This window comes from Lactuca virosa, chromosome 3, assembly GCF_052849685.1.
Source record: "Lactuca virosa cultivar CGN04683 chromosome 3, Lactuca_virosa_CGN04683_v6, whole genome shotgun sequence".
In the NCBI taxonomy this organism is placed as follows: domain Eukaryota; kingdom Viridiplantae; phylum Streptophyta; class Magnoliopsida; order Asterales; family Asteraceae; genus Lactuca; species Lactuca virosa.
In genome coordinates this window covers 155,948,167-155,969,783 of record NC_136428.1, presented here as the reverse complement: position 1 = coordinate 155,969,783, position 21,617 = coordinate 155,948,167, and the positions used below count along the sequence as shown (strand labels likewise).

Here is a 21,617-nt window from a genome sequence, read left to right as displayed (position 1 = left end):
TATGTATAGACAACATATATATTATTTATTTTAGAACAATATACATGTACATTAGGACTAATCATATTTCCAACCATTCCATTAAGTAGTTATCATATTACCAAACATAGAATTAAACGGTCATCATATAATCAACCATACCAACTGATTTACAAAACATTAAGCAATCATTAATATCTAATTTATTAAAAAAATATAACAAAAGAAAATGTTTTCATGTTACATAACCATATTTTCAAACTTTCAAATTTGCAACAATTCTATTTTTCACTCGTTTCCAGTGCATCTCTTGCTTCAATTCCTTATTTCATCAACCTACATCAACAAAATCAAAATTATTCACTTGGTCCCTATCTTCAGCTTTCAACCATTTCCATGTTCCTTGTTTCTGAGTTTCTTTAACTCCAACCCGCTCTTTTTCATTTTCTGACTTATTGGTACTTGAAAACATAGTACCTGAAAATAAGTCATTAAACTTCTTTGTCATACTTTTGTTCTATTGTCATTTGGAAATATAGATACATAATTAGAAATAATTTCTTCCATATTCTCTTTTCTAATTAAAACTATTTTGAACACATTTTGAAACGTTTTTCATATTCCTGAAAAGTAAATATAACTTACAATATCAAATGAAATTAGAATACGCATAAAAAATAATCATTTATGAAGTAACGTATAATTTATCATATCAAAATACATAGAATATCAAGAATGAACCATAAGCATGTCACATTATAATACATAGAATTACGAAAAATAGCAACATACTTTAACTTTGATACGAATATAGACAATATAGTATAACTATATTCTGTTTTTCTAACTAATTAATTTTATTATATAGTATATGAAATTTATGATAAAGTTCAAACTGTTGCAACATTCTAAAACATGTAAAACTAGAATACCTATAATTTACTAGAATATCATCTATGAACCATAAGCATGTCATATCAAAATACAATTTATCTTATCAGAATACATAGATTATCAAGAATGAACCATACGCATGTAATATTAGAATACATAGAGTTATGTAAAATAACAACATACGTTAACTTTGATACTAATATAGACAATGTTTTATAACTATATTTGGTTTTTTAACGAATCAATTTTATTATATATTATACAAAATTTATAATAAAGTTCAAATTGTTGCACCATTCCAAAACATCTAAATCATAATACCTAGAATTTCCTAGAATATAATCTATGAACAATAAGCATGTCATATCAGAATGCCTAGAATTACAGAAAACAACAACATGATTTACTCTTGCTATTAATATAAACATTGTACTTTGCTTTTACCCATTATAACAACGTACTTTTATTGATTAACCAATATAATAAATATATAGAACCTCTATAAAATGATCACATGTGTTACATTAATGTTAACACAAACATTCCATAAGATTGGCGTTATAAACTATAAACTTACAATATATACTATAAAAAAATGATAAACAATTCGACTTCAGTATGTAAAAAATCCTATATCATCTAAATAAATCAACAAAAAATCAAGTTATGAAGTACATATGGTTTATGTAATCAGAATACCTAGCATATCAATTATGAAACCATAAGATTGTTATATCATAATACTTAGAATTACGTAAAATAGCAACATACTTTACTCTTGCTACTAATATAGACATTGTACTTTACTTTTTAGCCATTATGGCAACAAACTTTCATTTATTAACCAATATGTAACTTGAATCATTGTAAAATGATCACATGTGTTCAATAACATATTGTTATTATCAGTAAAAATATGAGTTGAATTCTCCACCTGTGATTTATCCAAGGTTAACTAGGTACTCACATTCAGTATGAGAATGACATGAGGAATGCACAAAATGATGATGATCAAAGTCGCTATAATGGAATTTCTCCATTCCTTTGTTTCTTCAGATATTTTCATCTTGAGATTACGTATGGTATGTGTATAAAGCTTTGCAAAATACATGCAACACAATATTTCAAGATTTTTGTTATCCATAAAACCTATGTTCCTAAGTGAATATTCCACCAACCCTTGTTGCAGTAATCAATTCCATTGCTACAATAAACAATTTCATGAATTAGAACAAATACAATAACACTAGTATTATTTCAACAACAAAAATCAAACTTTAATATAAATACTATGTTTTTACAAGTGATTCAAATTTAATCCATGGATTCATAGAAAACAGAATTGTATAAAAAACAAACTAAAAGACATATTAGTTTTATCTTACCAGATTGTGTTGAACGATCCATTTTTGATGATCCTAATCAAAATCGCTAGCTTCATAATCAGAATCAAAATCCAAAATCTAACCCGAAAGGGATAAATTTGATTTTTTTACTCAGATGAAGATTTTTAAATCAATTTCATAGGGCTTTTCTCGAGAGATTTGGGAAGGTGATTTTTATCGGAAACAAATGTATTCTTGATCGAGCTTAGGTATATACGAGCTTAGGGTTTTCTCTAGAGATTGGGTTTTTATCGAGAGATTTGGGAAACGAAATGTAATCTTGAACAACATTTGGATCGGAAATCGCTTCAGATCTACGAAACCACGATGTATTATGGAAGATTTGTCGAACAAAATGGAATCGAGAGGGATGTTTTTAGCATTTTGTCGTGAAGAGTTCTTGGGGAGGAAGATGAATTTCAAGTAGAATGAGAATAAGGAGCTCGAATCAGAAGATCAACTTAGATTTATGATTAATCTGAAACAAATTTGTGAAGGAAGCAGAAGATGTCGATGATCGAGATTTGGATCAAATGGGTTTTAGTGTTCGCATCTAGGGTTTTTAGGAAGAACACCGAGTGTTTTTTGTGAGCTGAATGGAAAAGAACGTAAAATTCCCTTCCTGCCCCTCTGTGTCTTATTCTAATCCTAAAGTTCCATTTATTTACAAAAATACCACCGTCTGCTTTATGTTCCTTATGGTTTAATCTGATTTAATATTAGCCTTTGATTATTCAAGATGAGTGGTCAAGATTTGGTATTCCCGTCTCACAAAATATAGTGGTCTCAAATGAACCTAACCCTATATATATATATATATATATATATATATATATATATATATATATATATATATATATATATATATATATATTCAAACAAGCTTGTGGAAGCTATTAAATTTAGAGGTGAGAAGAATCTCAACGCAATAAGATGATACATAAGACATGTATACTGAAAGGTGTGAGTTTGAATCTTGGCCTTTTCTTTTTTCTATAAAATTCTACTTTGTTAAGCGGATTGTTTAAAGAAAGAAATAGACATTACAAAGATCGAACGCAACAGTCAAATTAAGGAGCATGTGTATTACCCAATTATTCTAACCTCAACTCGTGAAATAAATGGAACGTCGGTGAATACTAATTAAACAGCATTTAGTTATATACGGAGGATTTGAACAATAGCATTTTGTATATAGGTTAATATACCATTGAACTTATCATCGTTTTATCATCTCACCTCTATAAATTATAATTTAAGGATATTTAAATAAATGTCATATATCAACTCTTAATATAATACATCAAAAACTGGGAAAGAAATTCCCCTTAATAAATATATTAAATAAACAAAAAGACTGAAACAGGTCTTAATTGTGATAAAACATCAATTATTGAGCTGAGAGCATTTTTTTATAGCTATAGATCTAGCCACAAAAACTTTGGCCCATGCAGGTATCGAACCTGCGACCTTCGCGTTATTAGCACGACGCTCTAACCAACTGAGCTAATGGGCCTTGTTGACTTAGTTTTTTCTGCTTCTTATAAATCTAAATATAGATGGAATGAGAACGTGTAAATTTCGTCATACCCAGAAAAAGGAATATATATATATATATATATATATATATATATATATATATATATAGAATTAAACTAGTCATTACTATGACTATCGCCTTTATCACTTGTTTTGGCGAATAGATATTTCGTACTCCAGTTTAACTAGTATTTTAAAAAAATATCTCCTATACATACGACGAGTCTTTATTTCAAATTCTTGTTCTTCATACTCCAATTTAACTAGTTGTATTTTAAACAAACCTCGTGTACACATGAGTCTTCATTTCAAATTCTTGTTTATAAAAAGTGGTCAAATTTTGAAACCAAATGTTAAAGAAAGTCAATTAGGAATAGATGGCATGCCCTTAGCTCTAAGTAATATCTCTACTTTCATACCACATGAGTGCTTTCATTCCCAACCCCTCTTTTTATAATTGGCTATTCCTTATTGGCATTTCAAGACAAAATCTTTCATGATCCATGTGACGTTGCTTGCTCTAGATTCTGAGCAAGGGAAGATGGATGGGTTGACCATGAGGCTTGTGATGGTGTGCGATAATAGTCTTGAATTGAGTTTCGTTTGATAGTACTTTCGGAATAGACTTTTCACTAGATTTAGGGTAGAAGCCTGAAAGTCCTCGCAAGCAAGGAAAGAAATAAAACGATACAGAGAATTAACGTGATTTGGTTGATATGACATACGTCTATGAGCAAGAACAAAAGAACTTTTATATTACTCTCGATTGTTTTCAATGTGATTACATTGGAGTCTCTATCTATGAATACTTAACCGTAAACTCTAGCAACTATAGGGTCAAAATCATATACAATTAAATCTGGAATAACTAAAAATGTCCATGCTCGTCAAAGTATCGGTTGAGATGCAGTATGCTAATGACGAAAAAGTACCCTTCAATTATCGCATGCTCAACAAAGTAGTCATGTATGAGACATTGTGGGCAGACTCACGGTGTCTATGTATATTTTTTTTTGGTTTTTTCGACGTGAACTTTTGACTTCCTCATTGCTTAAATATCAATCATTATCTCCAAAGTTTTGCAACGCTTCACCGCTTGCATCACCAATTCCAATGTTATCGAAGAAGAAGACGATGAAGACATTGTAAATGAAATAATAAAAGTATTGGTATGGTATAAAATATAAATGGTAGGGTTGGTTGATATTTATATTAGATTAAAAAAAATAACAGTTAACCAAGCATAAGGAGGAGAAAGAAAACGACATTAGGGTATCGTGGGTGGCACAAAATCTCGGCATGCTAATGGTGCGTTTGGTTGTGGAAAATTGTTTTTATTTTCTAAGAAAATGTTTTCAGAAAACAGAGTTGAGTTTTCATTTTCAATTTTCAATGAAAATTTTAGAAAACGTGTTTGGTTGAAACGGAGAGAGTTTTCATTTTCCATTTTAGAAATTTGGAAAACTTTGGAAAACTATAAAAATCACTTTTCTAATTTACATACAATTGGGAAAACTAAGGCTGCGTTTGGTTGTGGAAAATTGTTTTCATTTTCTAAGAAAATGTTTTCAAAAAATAAAGTTGAATTTTCATTTTCAATTTTCAATGAAAATTTTAAAAAACGCGTTTGGTTGAAACCGATGGAGTTTTCATTTTCCATCTTAGAACTTTGGAAAACTGTAAAAATCACTCTTCTAATTTACATACAATTTGGAAAACTGAGGGTGTGTTTGGTTGTGGAAAACTGTATTCATTTTCTAAGAAAATGTTTTCAGAAAATAGAGTTGAGTTTCGCTTTCAATTTTCAATGAAAATTTTAGAAAACGCGTTTGGTTGAAACCGGGGGAGTTTTCATTTTCCATCTTAGAAATTTGGAAAACTTTGGAAAACTGTAAAAATCACTTTTCTAATTTACATACAATTTGGAAAACTGAAAATTTTCATTTTCTTGGAAAATTTTGGAAAACTTAACGAACCAAACACGTTTTCAAAATTTCCGTTTTTCTTGGAAAATTTTCCTAGAAAACTGGAAAATTTTCCACAACCAAACGCACCCTGAAAATTTTCGGTTGCGTTTAGTTACGGAAAAACAGTTTTCGTTTTCCGTTTTCTGTTTTCCCTTTTCAGTTTTCGTTTTCCGTTTTCGGTTTTCATTGGAAAATTTAGAAAACGCGTTTAGTTAAAATTTATTCATTTTTCATTTTCAGTTTTAGAAAATTAGAAAACGTGTTTAGATGTGTATTTTTCTATCGATTTTCATTTTTAGAAAACGGTAGCGGCGGTAGGGTGGGCATGGGGACGGTGGTGGTGGTGGGGGCAGCGGCGGGGGGCAGTGGTGGCAGCGGGGTGGCGGCGGTTGTGGTGGCGGTGGCGGTGGCAGCTGGGTGGCGGTGGTGGTGGTGATGACAAACGATGGTGGTGGCGGCGGTAATTGTGGCAGTGGTGGTGATGGCGACGGTGGTGGTGATGGGGTAGTGGTGGTGGTGATTGTGGTAGTGGTGTTGGGTGTGTGTGTGTGTGTTTGTGTGTGTGTGTGTGTGTGTGTTTGTGGGGGTTGGTGTGTGTGTGTTTGTGGGGGCTGGTATGTGTGTGTGTCTGTTTGTGGGTGTGTGTGTGTGTGTGGGGGGGGGGGGGGGGGTGGGGGTGGGGGCGGGTTTGGGAGTGAATGTAGGTAGGTAGGGGTGTGGTGGGTTGGAGGTGTTAAGGTGAGGGTAGGTAGAGGTGGATGGGGTGGGAGTGGGTGTTCATATTTCAGAAAAATTTTGGAATTAGAAAAATGTGGAAAACAATGATTATTGGTTTTCCAAAATTTTCCAACTTCTTTGTAATTTTAGAAAACGGAAAATTTTTATTTTTCGTGAAAAATTTAGAAAAATAGACGAACTAAACGCGTTTTCTTGAAAAATTTAGAAAAATTTTCCGCAACTAAACGCACCCTTCATTTTCTTGGAAAATTTTGGAAAACTGAATGAACCAAACGCGTTTTCAAATTTTCCATTTTTCTTGGAAAAATTTTCCTAGAAAACTGGAAAATTTTCCACAACCAAACGCACCCTAAAAATTTTCATTTTCTTGGAAAATTTTGGAAAACTGAACGAACCAAACGCGTTTTCAAAATTTCCATTTTTCTTGGAAAATTTTCCTAGAAAACTGAAAATTTTTTTACAACCAAACGCACCCTAAGCACCCGACGTGGTGGTTGTTGTACCATCTCCGTATTGTTGTGGGTGGTGTCGATCTCGGTCCTTCTGGTCTAAATCTAAATAGAGAATATATAATGTTGCTCGGGTAAGTACATGGGGCCCTTTTCATGCCAAGGACTATGAGGAAACCATAAGGCTTCTTGTCCTTTCTTAAGGAAATCAAGATTAGCAATTTAGAGTCAATTCATTATTCTCTAATCTCATCTATTCTCAGTTAATTATTATGTGTTAATGTAAATGCTTCTACCTTATAATCAATATTTACAAATGATCAATTAATATTATATAATAACCATATTGTTCCCCTACTTTTCATTTTTAAGAGACCCTAACTAGAAAAAGCTACAACATAATTAGTAGTATATTTTAATCATGCACATAAACTAACAATGACATGTGTACTTCATATTCCATACTAGGTGGACATAGTAACATATTACCATGATCTCGAGGTCCAAATATATGTCCTTAACATAATTATACTCCAAGGTTCGTTATTCCATAACAGTTAAAAACTGAATCATCATTCTATGTAGGTATAAAAATATGAGGTGCAAGATCCAACAACCTTCTTTTTACAAACCAATATATATGCCTAGTCCAACCTCGAACGACATATACTCACAATAAATGATACCACCCTATATGTCCAAAAAAATAAGGAAACATGCCTATAAAAGGGCATGTGTTGTACAATACACATTGATTATATTACTTTAGACGATACATAACATTAACGGTGATGATTCAATCTTACTTCCAACACGTATATGGAACACCTCAAGAAAAGTTTTCGTTGTTAGGCAATGCCTTTTCCACTTGTAAATGGGCCACTCCCATGTCGGTAAGTCTAAATACTCACACAAAAGTCCTTATAAGATGGTACACGTTACTATATACGACCATGTCTTTCATTTACTATCCTCTTGAACGTGTACTTACTTGAGAATTAGAACAAACTCTTGACGAACACCCCAATGTTTGTCTAATATTTTTGTGTTCCTGTTAGGTTTAACGACCATCAATATCCTAATTAGTACGTGAAAACCCCAATAACATCAATTGATGGTTAAATTTAAATCAAATAACATTGTTTTGACATTTCTTTATTATTACTTTTGTGTTGTATTGAAAATATATTATATATACCATGTCAGATCATAAATCTCAAATTCAATTACCATTTCTACCAATTTATTTAATGGTTACATCTCGAATAAATATATTAGTTAACGGTCATATTTTCAAACATAAATCAATGTATTGAATCAATATCGACTCCAAACAAGCATATCTCAATGGTGATAGCATTCACAATAAGCCATTGGCATTCTCTTTATTTGATCGATGACAAAGCGTCCCAAAGCTCACACTCTTTTGAACTATCGATGTATTATTATTTTTCAAATCTTAGATGACTTTTCAATGAATCTTATCTTATTATTAATAAACAAATAGAAAGACTAGATATAAATCATATGTATCATAATTCCGTCCGTGAGATTCAAGTATAGTTTTCTTTCTTGTTACTTTTCGATAAAACTGTTTTTAGCTAAAATGAGACATCAAGTGTTACCAAGATTAAAAAGCCTAATAGAACTTGGAGGGCATAAAAGTAAGAAAACTACAGGGGGGCTGTTCTACGAATTATTTATTCAGAAAGGGCAAACGTGAAGTTTGCCAAAATATCAGGGGCCGAATATAACAAGTTACCATTTTCCCCATCGCAGACACAACGGCTAGTGATTTGAACGGTAACCCTCCAACGGTCAGATAATTCAAAATAAATCTCAGCACTCAAAAACTCGCTAAATTCCACCGCCTCTCCCCTCAGAATCCTCCTCCATCTCTTTCTCTCTTTCCCTCAAACCCTCCGCCGTATCTCTTTCTTTCTCTCTCATTTTCTCACCTCTTCCACCATTGTCACTGGTTATTCCACTATCTCTCTGCAAATCCACATATCTTCTAATAAAGATTCATCTTTTTTGAAGAACCCTTCAAAAATCAAATCAATCAAGATGATGCAAGATATGTGGAACGCTCCGCCAGGGTTCAGACCCACCAAATCGGCGCCGTCATCGCCATTAAAGCCTCTGGGTGCTGGGGTATTGAGGACTCGGTCTGAGTCGTTTAATTTGAATCCAACTCGATCCGAGTCAATGATTTCAAACTTGACTCGGTCTGACTCGTTGAACTCGAACTCAACTCGGTCTGAATCTTTCCATGTTACCCATAAGGTCCCAGTCGGCGATTCTCCTTATGTCAGAGCGAAAAACGTTCAAGTAAGATCACAAAAAACACAATCTTTTAATTTGTTATCATAGGGTTCCTCGATTTTGATTGATTTATATTGAAATTTTTGTTATGTAGTTGGTAGAGAAGGATCCGGAGAGGGCGATTCCGTTGTTTTGGGCAGCCATTAACGCCGGAGATAGAGTGGATAGTGCTCTGAAAGACATGGCGATTGTTATGAAACAACAGAATCGAGCAGAAGAAGCCATCGAAGCTATTAAGTCGTTGCGAAGAAGATGCTCAGATCATGCTCAAGAGTCTCTCGATAACATCCTTTTGGATCTCTACAAGGTTAGATTTAAAAATCAAATCTTTATTTTTTTTTATTTCTTTTCCTTCCCTCAAAACTGTTGATTTGATTAAAAATCGAATTTGAATGTGTAGAGATGCGGAAGATTGGATGACCAAATCGGATTATTAAGACACAAATTGTTCTTAATCCAACAAGGAATGGCATTCAATGGGAAACGAACCAAAACCGCAAGATCTCAAGGGAAGAAATTCCAAGTGTCAGTCGAACAAGAGGCAACTCGACTACTCGTAAGAACTACGTTTGACTTTGATTTTGACTTTGGATTCGAATTCCAAATCTGAATTTTGTGTGTTTTTTGTTTTTTTGAAGGGGAATTTGGGGTGGGCGTTGATGCAACAGAACAACTACATTGAAGCAGAAGATGCATACAGGAGAGCTTTAGTGATAGCGCCTGACAACAACAAGATGTGTAATTTAGGGATTTGTTTGATGAAACAAGGGAGGCTCGGAGAAGCTAAGGATACTTTAAGGTTAGTGAAACCTGCGGTGGTGGATGGGCCACGTGGGGTGGATTCACATCTGAAAGCATACGAAAGAGCTCAACAGATGTTACGTGATTTGGAATCAGAGATGATGAATAGCGGCGGAGATAGAGTTGAACAGAGGAAACTCTTCGATGCTTTCTTGGGTTCTTCAGCACTTTGGCAACCTCAACCTTGCAAAGAACATTTATCTTCTGTACCTGTTTCGAATAAAAAAACCGAAGATGGTTTTGGTGATGAGAATAAAAAACCGGTGGTGGTGGTGGGCCCACCTGGGAATCTCAATCCTAATTCCAATTCTAATTCCAATTCGAATTCTAATTCACTGAATATCGATGCTAAGCCTTTTTACGTGAAAACCGGTGAAAATGCGGCGGAGGGGCTAAAAAGAACGAGGTCAGTGAACGGAGAAAAAGACGCCGGAGAAATGGAGGTGAAGGCGAGAAGGAAATCAGGGTCGCCGGAGAAAAACGACTGGAGTGGGCTTTTGCCGGATAGTAAGGATTTTGAGGAGGCGATTCTTGCGGCGGTTTTGGGTTCCACGACGACGACGACTGAACCGGAGAAGATGAAGATTGAGACAGGAAAGGTTGTTGGGAGGAAGATTGAGAAGAGGTTGAAGGTTTTTCAAGATATTACTTCGACTCTTAGTCCAAGAGCTTAAAGAACTGAAGAGCTGAAGATGATTACTGACTTTTAATTTAATGGAATAGGATGATGATGGAGAAGATAGACTTGTTCTTCTCTCACTGTGGTTGGGTAATTTGGTTTGGTGTTAGTTGTTGGAGTGTTTGTGCACCCAACTCATGTTTTTTTTTTTTTCTTTGTTTAACTTAATTGAAATTTTGCCTTCACAATGTAGGCGATAGTTTAAAATAATAAGCATTGTATAAATCTTATTTATATGAATGCAAATCATGATGATAATTTAGCACTTTCTGTTGATTTCATATAAGTAACTGAGGATGACCACAGTAGCAGCAACAGCAACTCCTACAGCAGTTTGTGCAAATAATGTAGTCTTTGAGAGAGGTGGTGTGAACCCAAGTTCTGAAAGCTTCTTGTGTGATTCAGCATAGTCTTTGAAGAACACATCTTCATCCTGTGTACACAAAAGAAGCTTGAATTTCTATTGAACATTGAATGAATGATTGAAAAGATATTTTTACCTTCGCATAAAGTTCAACATAGGTACGAAAGTTTGGGTCATCGAGTAAAGCTTTATCAGTTGGAAGTTTCAGCAATCCATCAGAATCTCCTTTTAGAAGCTCCCTGATTCATTCATTACATAATATTATTGTCAATTTATCAAAAAGGAGAAAATGGATGAATTTTGTGGAAAAAAGATTACTTACAGGAAATAAGAGTTGTCAAACTTGTAAGGATCTTTGGTCCATGGTTTTTCATCAAATCCTGACCTTTCTGGATGTGCCTTTCCCTGAGAGAAATTGTATTAATAAATATTTTATGTTAAAACATAAAATAAATGGTGTCAAATTTGATGAAAGGAAAACTGACCAAAGTGTGAGCACCAGAAAGTGCAACTATATCCTTGTCTGATAGGCCCATCCTGTAGAACACATCCCTGAGATGTGCTGCACCTGAAGATTATACATACATACATCATACATACATAAAATACATACACATACATGATACATACATCCAATTAATAAAAACAATGAAAAGAAAGTGACCTTGTTTGGCATCAGGAAGACGTCCTTCATTAGGGGACACTTTTGAATCCTGTTTGACAGAAAAGTGGAAGAATAAATAATAATTATAAGAAACTGCTTTATTAATTACTAAAATGTTAGTTTATTATTATACTACCTTCCTTCCAGGTGTGAAGTCAATAGTGGGGCCTCCAGTCACCTCAACTGCAACTACTCCAGCAAGCTGAATAACATTTCATCATAATTTTAAAAAACAGGTGAAATTAAAGTGAAAAGATCCAACATGTTTGAAAGAGATGATTTGTGGTTTGTATTTAAGCAATTAATTAAACCTGATAGAGATCAGCATATGTAACTCTCAGGTGTTTGGTCTTCACTTCATCTGTTATTAATGTCACATACATCAATACTGTTCTCAAAAGGGATAAAAAATATATTAATGCTTATAACATAAATGAATAGAAACTTACCACAGAGATCAATAGCAATTTTCAAACCAGTGTTTGCAGCATGCATATACTCTTCCTTGTTCCTGATTGATCCATTTGGGCCTCCTGTCTTTGTTTTAGCATCATAAGTCCCTGCATCATGCCATCTGCATTCCCCAACAAACTCTCAGTTATAGATCATGAGGATTAGAACATTTAAAATCAATGTTATGCTTTAGGCAATAATACAATCAAATTTGCTGAAAATGACAAAATAGCTAATTCATTTCACCATTTGTGTGTGAGAGACAACTACATCATCATTATTAGAGAATACATTTACTTTGTTGCACAACATCAATGCTATAGTTTTCTAAAACATCTATAATCCATATTCTATCATTTGACAGATTAAGCAACAAATGAACGAACTAATTTACATAACAGAATTGGAAAGAAATATCGATCTCAAGAAGAATAAAGAAACTAATTTAAGAAGCTTGTAAGTAATCGATCAGCAAAGATAGAATAACGATTCCAGTAATACCGATCAGTTAATAGGTCACAAATAATACCTAGGCACCAGAACATTAATTAAGTTCTTAATCTAATAGCTATACAGATCATAGATCTGAACGTGATTCATGAATTCATACGCACAGAAAAGATAAGAAATCACGTACGCTAATCGAAGCATAATTGGAGCACATTTTTTGTTGGAGATGAGGGCACGAAGATCTCGACGAGCCTTTTCTATCTCCTTCAAATACTCTGCATCCACTACAAGAGCTGCCGTTGCCGCCATTTATGCTTTGGTCAGTTAGTTCCTCCCTGAAAAAAACCCAATCACATCAAATTACTTAGTAATTCCATATACTAACTCTTATCAAACATAACTAAGGTTATTCTTTCTAAAGCTCTAAAATCACTTCAAAATGTACGAAATCTCATTTGATTTTAACAGAATCATGATACTAGTACAAAATCAAACTCGATCTTCGATGAATTTAACAGATTAATGATTTTGATCAAGTTCCTTGAACATGCACCTGAATACCTGATCGAAACAATAACAAGCTTCTCCGTTCTCGTGTTATATATATATATATATATGGAGAGAGAGAGAGAGAGAGAGAGAGAGAGAGAGAGAGAGAGAGAGAAGAAATGAATCAGAAAGAAGACACGCGAAGGATCGAGTATGAGCCGATGAGAAGAAGAGAATAAATGGAGGGAAACTTCTACGATAAATAGCCAGAATCTTCCTGCAGAATGCATAATTTCAAACACAAAATATTGTACAAATTTCAATCCGTAGAGTACAACTACTAAGATCACTCCTCTGATTTTAAGATTTCTAGCTTTGGAAACAACCAATTATACACATGTATTATCGGTTATATCAATGTTTCAGAGGGACTTTAAATTTATTGTCGAATTATATAACAGTTGAAAACACAATTTGCATAACACTGATTGTTTGGGTTTATATAATATTATTAATGTTAAATATCTTCTGCTTTTCCTCATAATTATCTTCCTACCCACTTTAAATGATAACAAGTGTCTTAAAATATAATTAATTTTATCAAAATATGAAACATGTCACCATTTCAAATGGGTAGGAAGATAAATAGGAAGAAATGATAAAAGGATATTTAATTTCTCTTTATTAAAATATACTTAGAAAAAAAGAGTAACAAAAGTTTTTCATTTGTTTATAACTTTGATACACACTACATAGATGTGTGAATTATACAATTATAAAATTAGTTATTCTTATTTTATTTATTTATATAAAAAGCTTAGATAAACAAATATTGTGACACAATCTACTATTAGTTTTGTTTCATTAACAAATTAAAAATACTTTAGACAAGGTGTATAATTGAACCAATCTTAGCGCGTGGATTGTGAATACAAAATGATGACGTGTATAATTGGTGGGCTACTGCTATCTTACATAGAGATGCGGCCCATTTACAAAGGAAGATTAGAGGTGGTGGGCCTGATGGCACAACTCTTGTTGTGGTAGGCATGCACAAACCGGTTTATTTTTCAAACCGAACCGGTTCTTTAAACCGGTTCGGTTCACTCACTAGCCAAGCAAAACCAGTTCGGTTTAAACCGGTTCATTTCTAAAATTAGTCGGACCTATCTAAACCGGTTCAATCGGTTCCAAACCGGTTCACATGATATAAACCAGTTCTAAACCGGTTTCAACGTCTAAAATCTCGAACGGGTGTAAACCGGTGGTTCGGTTCTCAAACCGATTCGGTTCACTGTGGACCGATTCAGCGTAAACCGGTTTACCGGTTCTTTGACCGGTTCGGATCTTGAACCACACCCAAGAAGTGGTGCCACACTCCTTTAAATTATTTTTATTTTTTTAAATAAATAAAATTTTTAGTTTTAAATAAAAACAAAATATTTCATTAATTAAAACTAAAAATCATTACATTACTTAAAAAAAACCTAGGAAATTAGAAATTAAAAAACTAGAAAGCTTAAACATACAACTTAAAAAAATATAAAAAAATATATAAAAAAAACATCAAATAATTAAAACTTGGAAAACAACTACAAATTAACCACGATTAGCGTGACGTTTTTTCACGTCTTTCTTCATTTGCAAAACGACTTGAAGCGCATCCCGGTCAAATTCGACATGTCCATCGATAACACTCTCAGGTCGCTGTCCCTTTGTTTCCGACTCTCTCTATTCAAAGCAAGTTGCAAAATTTTATTCATTCTATCTTTTATGCCTTGCACATTATCGCCCATTTCTTTCAAGTCATTCGATTCCGAAGCTTTGCCCTTGCCTTTGTGTTTTGTTTTGTCCCTTCCCATTGGTCGGGGGTGGTGAAACTTGAACGGACTCATCTTCGTTGAGGTCGAAACCAACACGAGCATCCGATGAAGTGTGTTCCTAGTCGGAAGTTCTTGACCGTTTTGATCCGCTATCGATGTACTCGTCGCTTGTTTTCAGGTTTTGCCATTTTTTGTTGCTTTTGAGTAGATTCCAAACTTCAAAAAACTTGAAAGTCTTCTTTTGATCTTTTTGATAAATGTTAAAACCTTTCTCCAAAACCACTTCGTCACTTTCGCCGCTTTTCCATTGTCGTTTCATGTTGTTATATAAATCGTTAAACAACATCACGTCTTTGTTCATCTTTTCCCATTTTTAGTACACCTGATGTTTAGTACGATATGGTTCCAAGTTCATTCCTTTATGGAATCGAGCTCTAATGTGCATCAAAAAACGATCATGTTTTTGGTTCCTTCCCGTCTTTGCGTCCCTGAAATGTCAATCCATGATTATGCTAATACTAACTCTTCTTGAGGTGAGCACGCTTTAGCTTCCGCCTTCTCTTTTCTTTTATTTCCTGGTTGAGAGGGTTGAGTTTGTGGAACAAATTCTGGTTCAGATTCAGAAATGGGTGTTTGTGGTTGTGATTGTGTTTCTGGAATAAACTCTGGTTGGGAACCAAAATCAAAAGAGTAAATTACACGAATGGTCCCTATGGTTTAGGGTAATTTGTGCGTTTGATCCCTAACTTATTTTTTTAACTCGGAAGGTCCCTATTGTTTGTTTTTGTTACGCGCTTGGTCCCTGTCTCGCCTAAAAAGACTATTTTGCCCTTGATTGTTTAACTTATTTAAATAAACACACCCCAACCCCACCCCTCTCACATTACCCTACCTATCACACCATTTTTCCATATTTAAATAATAGTCTTTTTAGGTAAGACAAAGACCAAGCGCGTAACAAAAACAAACAGTAGGGACCAAACGCGTAACAAAAACAAATATTAGGGACCTTCTGAGTTAAAAAAAAATAAGTTAGGGACCAAGCGCGCAAATTACCCCAAACCATAGGGACCATTCGTGTAATTTACTCAAATCAAAAGGATCAAAATCTTGATCAATGTGTTTGTGGAAATGGTTGTGTAGGACGTGGTTGTTGGATATGTTGTGTAAAATAGAGAAGCATACCACGGTAGTGGTAGAAAGGAGGCGAATAAATCGGTTGATCGAGTGAAGGTCTTGGTGTAACACCTGTTCCAGGAATTGCTTAATGGATGCAAGTTTTTTAGGGTTTTGGTGCCGGGACTCGGCGAGTTGGGAGCTCCAACTCGACGAGTAGAGTCATTCAAAGGATCGCGAGATTTCGACCCTACTCGACGAGTCGGAAGGCTCCGACTCGGCGAGTAGGCGCTGTAAAGGAAACCCTAAATTTTAGGGCTTGGTACCCTATTTAAAGGACTTATGTCTCATTTACAACCTCCCTTATTTCCCCCTTTGTCCAGAGAAACCCTAGTTCGTGCCCTCCCTCTCTTTAAGTGTGTGTGTGAGCTTGGAGAGTGATTCTTGGTGCTCTTTTGGAAGGAACTTGAAGCTTGAAGAGGTTGTACTGAATGGAAGGCAGTAGATCCGGGATTTCCTCCAGTATTGCAGCTACTTTGAGGTATAAAGTCGAAACCTTGGCTTTTCATTGCTTAGATTTCCTTCTATGAAAATTTATGGCCATTATTAGCATGGTTTGGGATCATTCTTGGATTTGAGCTTGTTATGAGCATATGGCTTTAGATCTAGATATCTCAGGGCCTTTGGGGACTTAAAGTTGCCAACTTTATCAAGTCTTGCCCCCCTTTATGCTATAAGTCCCTTGTCAAGCTTTTATTAAGTGTTTCTAGCCTTGGATGCTTTGCATAACACGTAGAGTTTGCAACTTTACGTGGTAACTACACCATAAACGGTTCGATCAGTGATTTGGAGCTTTGGTTTCCACTGCAAAGGCCGAAAAAGAGTAGGACTAAAGGGACTCGCCGAGTTCTTAAATCAAATCGGCGAGTCGGCCAAAGGGTTTACGGCCAAGGAGTTTACGACCAAAGGGTTTACGGCCAGGGGTTTGCGGTTGAGGGTTTATGGCCGCAAACATTAGGGAACTCGACGAGTCACTCAAGTGACACGGCGAGTTGACAAGTTAAGCAAGAACTCGACGAGTGGCTGGCTATACTCGACGAGTTGAGGTCAACATGGACTGCTGACCTTGACGGTGGACCTTGACTGTGTCCAGGGTTGACCACAGGGTATTTATGGGATTGTGTTAAGCTAATCACTTGATGATTATAGGCAGTTGAGAAGGACCAGCGTGTGGGATATATATGACTTCAGCTTACTAGTTCAGCATTTCAGAGGTGAGTCTTCTCACCATACCAATGGGTCTAAGGCACCAAGGTCGGCCCATTTTATGATAGTTGGTATGCTTGCTATGTAGAGGTGTGTGATATGTATGTATGTGTGATATGCGGTAGAGATAGCGTTTGTGGCTAATGGTAGAGGTAGCCTTTATAGCTGATGGTAGAGATAGCCTTGTGGCTAATGGTAGAGACAGCCTTTATGGCTGATGGTAGAGATAGCCTTGTGGCTAGTGGTAGAGATAGCCTTTGTGGCTAACGGTAGAGATAGCTTGTATAGCTAATTGATATGTGCCAATGGTAGAGATGGATTTTATAGTTATTTGATATGTGATATGTGGCAGAAGTAGCTTAAATAGCTATTGATATGTGATAATGGTAGAGAGAGCTTTTATAGCTATTTGATATGTGATACGTGGTAGAGTAGCTTTTATAGCTAATTGATATGTAATAACGGTAGATATAGCTTTTACAGCTAATACGATATGTGTTATGTGGATTGTGTGTGGGGTATGCTCTGGGGGACTCACTAAGCTTCGTGCTTACGGTTTACAGTTTTGGTTTCAGGTCTCATCGATTTGGAAATGAAGGGCTCGGATTGATCGCAGTGCACACACCTATGATTTCCGCAATGATTGATTTTGGGATGAACTCTGATAAATGTTTTACTTAATGATGACTTGAGGTGTTTGAAATAAATGGTATCAATGTGTTAGCTATATTCAAAATGAAATTTTTGCCCTTGATTTTTGAGTCGTTACAAGTTGGTATCAGAGCCTTGGTTTGAGGGATTTGGACATGCTTTCGGGTGAGTCTGAACTCAAATTGAGGATCTGTAAAGTTTTCAAAAGAAAAATGTTTTTAAGTAAATAATTTCTAAGAAAATAATGGGTGTGGTGCATGCAATCAGCCGAGCTCAAGTAAGTTTCCCCAAAATACCCACATTTGTTATCTGTTATGATTTGATTATGAATCTGTGAGTCGCATGCTAGTTAAGCTAGGGGAGATGCCTGTATATGTTGTATGAACTGGTAGACTTGCATGCTAGAGCTGAGTAGTCAGCAATAGGTTGGCCTGATATGTGGTGCTTTTAGCCTTGGGAATATTTGATGCCATGCTAGAATGAGAATGATAATTGGTATTTGTAACTGCAATGTGTATGCTTTTAAAATTGTATATGGTTAAGATCTTATAGCCTTAGAATAATTGATTTGGCCTTATTTCCTGTTCCTTGTCTGGTTGTGGTCCTAGGGTATAGTCTATTATTTGACAGTCTATTAGATCCTGTTCTGTGTATAATTTGCATGCATAAGGCAGCCGACAGTGAGAATGGATGGATGCGGATAGCGCGGGTTGCGATATGTGGGTGGAATGTTTTATGGCAGTTCTTTGGATCGGAGTGTTTCTACACGAATGCTGCTTGCTTCGTGCTTTGTGGAACTCTTGAGTGACGGGAGTCAGCCACTAAGTGGATATGACGATATCCAGGAGGTGGATGGCTGGCATCATGGGGAGTTCCTCAGCAGCTGATGGTAGGGTGAGGTTGAGAACCTAGGAAAGCCTAGGATATGCTCCAGTGAGTTAGTGGGGCGGTTCGGTGAAGTTAGGGAGCCTAGGGGGAGCCTAGGAGGTGCTTCGGTGGATATTGTGTTGCAGTATAGCGGATATTCGATGCATCAAGGGGTAGGTGACTTAGAGGATTCGGGAGGATTGCTCAGGAAAGTATGGATATGTGTGGAAGGTAGTATGGGCCCGTACTACTAGCACAGGATCCATACTCGAATCAGTGAGAGTCTTGGAGAATCTAAGAAGCCTGGGAAAGAGAATTTTTGATTATGATTGAACCGTGAGGATAGCTGTTGTGCAGAACGTGGACGAGCATGCAAGGAGAAGGACCAGGGTTTGGTCCCGACTCCAGTGGTGAGCCAGATAGCGGAGGGACTGCTGGGATTTTGAATTCACCTTGGATCTCTTGTATCAGGCTGCAAGGGTTGATCGTGCGATGTATTGCGTTTTGGGATTTGACATTATGACTAGGGAATAGTATATAGTCAGCTTAGAGCAGAGGTAGCTCCAGCTACTGTAGTTCAGCAGTTGGCGATTGAACTGGTGGGGGTGTCAAGGTGCGAGACCCTGAATGGTATGGATCTCAGAACCGAGGATGAAAGATTGATTAGGAGTACCTCAGAGAGAGAGAGGTTCAGGTCAGGTGAATTATTGGAGGGCCTCGGGCGGAGACCCAAGGGTTTGGATCAGCATTTGAGAGGCCAGCAAGGTCGGATCCATTGCAACATTGTAGAAACTGTGCGCTGAAGTTTCCTTCCAAGGGTGTGGATTGTCATTGGGATTGGGATGAGGTGTTTCATCTTGTTCTCAGGGTGGTCGAGGGATCACAGGAGGAGGAGGTCAGGATTCCTTCGGATGTTGTGGATATGCTATTTTGGCCACTTCTGGTGGATATTGGGTAATTGTATCAATTGGGTTACGTGATAAGCTGGATCTCGGGTCGGTTTTCTGTTATTGTCTGGGTTAGCAAGGGTTGTCAGGTTCCATTCAGCATGCCGAGGAATTTTAGAGATATCTTCAGACGAATGTACCACGCGGAGCGGAATCCGCGTATATCGTGATTGCTCCGAGTCGTTGTCGGAATCTGTTCAGTGACCTGGGTTGTTAGGTTTGGTCACGTTTTCAGTGATTGCCCCTGGGGGAAAGCCCGTTATATTTGTTGCGATCAAAAGGGTGACAAGGAGGTCGACCGTTTGAGAATCAGAGATGAGCGGTGAGTGCATCCGCTCTGGCTATTTTGAGGATCACCATTGGACGAAAGGGTAGAGCCGGAGCCCAGCAGGGAGGGGCCCCACTTGCAAGGTCAGATTGGGGAGATCGGAACTCTAGAAGACGAGGGTGCGAGCATGGATAGGCGTATCGTTGGTTGTTATCTTTGGTGGTGGTTGAGTTATACGCACCTTAAAGAAGAGCTATAGGCCATCTGCATAATGTGATTTTGGGAGGATTAGTACAAGATCATCTCCTGATATATCGCGGATTTTTCCAGCATTCGAGTGTCATTGTGAGTATAGTCGGGGTTGGTTCAAGGGTTCGTACGAGGGGATTTTGACTGGGTTCAGTAACCTTAGCAATTATGTTAGGAAAGCCTCTCGGAGTTGCCGAGGGAGGGAGGTAGAAGCTGTCGCTGAAGTATTGTGGGAGCATCCGACCTTTGGACTCCGAGATCTGAATGTCATATCAGTATGAGCAGCTAGACTCATTGGCATTGTTGGGACACAAAATGTGTAGTTGGTTTTTGGGAATCGTGTTGTTTTGGAAGGGTTATGCATGGTGTTCTAGCTTTGGTAAGCACCGGTCGTCAGCAAGGTGAGAATTGGAACGTAATGAGGATTGGGAATCCTGCAAATTTTCGTGTGCAGAACGGATTTTGTTCAATCTAAGTGGGGGAGAACCGCCCAGGTATCCGGGTTAGAAGCAAGGGTGAAAGTGTTGTAAGACTACGGGGGAGCCATAGCACTCACTAATGTTCAGATAGGGTGAAAGTGATGCAAGACTACGGGGGATCCATAGCATTCACTAACGGTCAGTTAGGGTATAGTGTTGTAAGACTGCGGGGGAGTCGTAGCATTCATTAGCAGTAGAGAGTGTTGTAAGACTACGGGGGAGCCGTAGCATTCACTAGCGGTAGAGAGTGTTGTAAGACTGCGGGGGTGCCGTAACGTTCACAGATTTTTTTTTCAGGTGATCTGGACTAGGGTAGGCTAGTTCGCAGGGTTGTGGGAAAGCCACAGCTTAGTTAGGATCAGGACCGGAGGTGAATGATCGATCAGTTATCCGGGGGTGAACCTGGACGTGTATGGGAGTTCAGGTTGGAACCGGTAGAGACCGCTGAGCTAAGGGTTGGACCTTGTGATACAAGATCTGGTGGTCGAGTAGTGCATGTTTCTGTAGGGCCGCGGCTGGGTAGCCCTGTTATAGGATCTCATAAGAATTTGGTGGTTGGACCGGGTGCAAGACTGGAAGTCTCAGAGGATCGGCTAAGGGTATTTCTTAACCGGTCGAGTAAAGGATGACGAGAAGACATGGGGCATTATGCAAATGCCGATTCGAGGATCAATTGATAGGAGCGGAGTAACAATTCGGATTTGGATAGAAACACAAATCAGAATTCGTGCAGGATTTTGTTTCAGTAAGATGGGATGTGGGGCATCTATATGAC

General features: G+C 36.9%; 2 protein-coding genes and 1 non-coding gene across 3 annotated transcripts; 1 reads left to right on the top strand and 2 right to left on the bottom strand.

Annotated features, from left to right (window-relative positions):
• Window positions 1-3,700: 3,700 nt before the first annotated feature.
• Window positions 3,701-3,774, bottom strand: TRNAI-AAU (transfer RNA isoleucine (anticodon AAU)). The gene has a single exon. It is a non-coding gene; the product is annotated as a tRNA-Ile (tRNA).
• A 5,028-nt stretch (window positions 3,775-8,802) lies between these two features.
• Window positions 8,803-11,021, top strand: LOC145166738 (Tetratricopeptide repeat (TPR)-like superfamily protein). The gene is made up of 4 exons (XM_079085767.1): window positions 8,803-9,282; window positions 9,371-9,583; window positions 9,677-9,832; window positions 9,915-11,021. The coding sequence occupies exons 1-4, from the start codon at window positions 9,019-9,021 to the stop codon at window positions 10,749-10,751; spliced, it is 1,470 nt and encodes a 489-aa protein (XP_078941893.1). The 5' UTR covers window positions 8,803-9,018; the 3' UTR covers window positions 10,752-11,021.
• Window positions 10,957-13,358, bottom strand: LOC145166739 (L-ascorbate peroxidase 3-like). The gene is made up of 10 exons (XM_079085769.1): window positions 13,241-13,358; window positions 12,875-13,022; window positions 12,234-12,358; window positions 12,096-12,145; window positions 11,921-11,986; window positions 11,785-11,833; window positions 11,606-11,688; window positions 11,443-11,525; window positions 11,257-11,359; window positions 10,957-11,189 (listed from the first exon to the last, which is right to left on the bottom strand). The coding sequence occupies exons 2-10, from the start codon at window positions 12,994-12,996 to the stop codon at window positions 11,016-11,018; spliced, it is 855 nt and encodes a 284-aa protein (XP_078941895.1). The 5' UTR covers window positions 12,997-13,022; window positions 13,241-13,358; the 3' UTR covers window positions 10,957-11,015.
• Between the last annotated feature and the right edge of the window lie 8,259 nt (window positions 13,359-21,617).

Bases quoted from the DNA above. Each gene is read 5' to 3' on its own strand.
- LOC145166738 (XM_079085767.1), top strand. From the start codon at position 9,019: ATGATGCAAGATATGTGGAACGCTCCGCCAGGGTTCAGACCCACCAAA. The intron at 9,283-9,370 runs GTAAGATCACAA...TTTGTTATGTAG, and splicing joins TCAGAGCGAAAAACGTTCAA to TTGGTAGAGAAGGATCCGGA. The intron at 9,584-9,676 runs GTTAGATTTAAA...TTGAATGTGTAG, and splicing joins TCCTTTTGGATCTCTACAAG to AGATGCGGAAGATTGGATGA.
- LOC145166739 (XM_079085769.1), bottom strand. From the start codon at position 12,996: ATGGCGGCAACGGCAGCTCTTGTAGTGGATGCAGAGTATTTGAAGGAG. The intron at 12,359-12,874 runs GTACGTGATTTC...TGGGGAATGCAG, and splicing joins CCAATTATGCTTCGATTAGC to ATGGCATGATGCAGGGACTT. The intron at 11,834-11,920 runs GTAGTATAATAA...TCTGTCAAACAG, and splicing joins ACTTCACACCTGGAAGGAAG to GATTCAAAAGTGTCCCCTAA.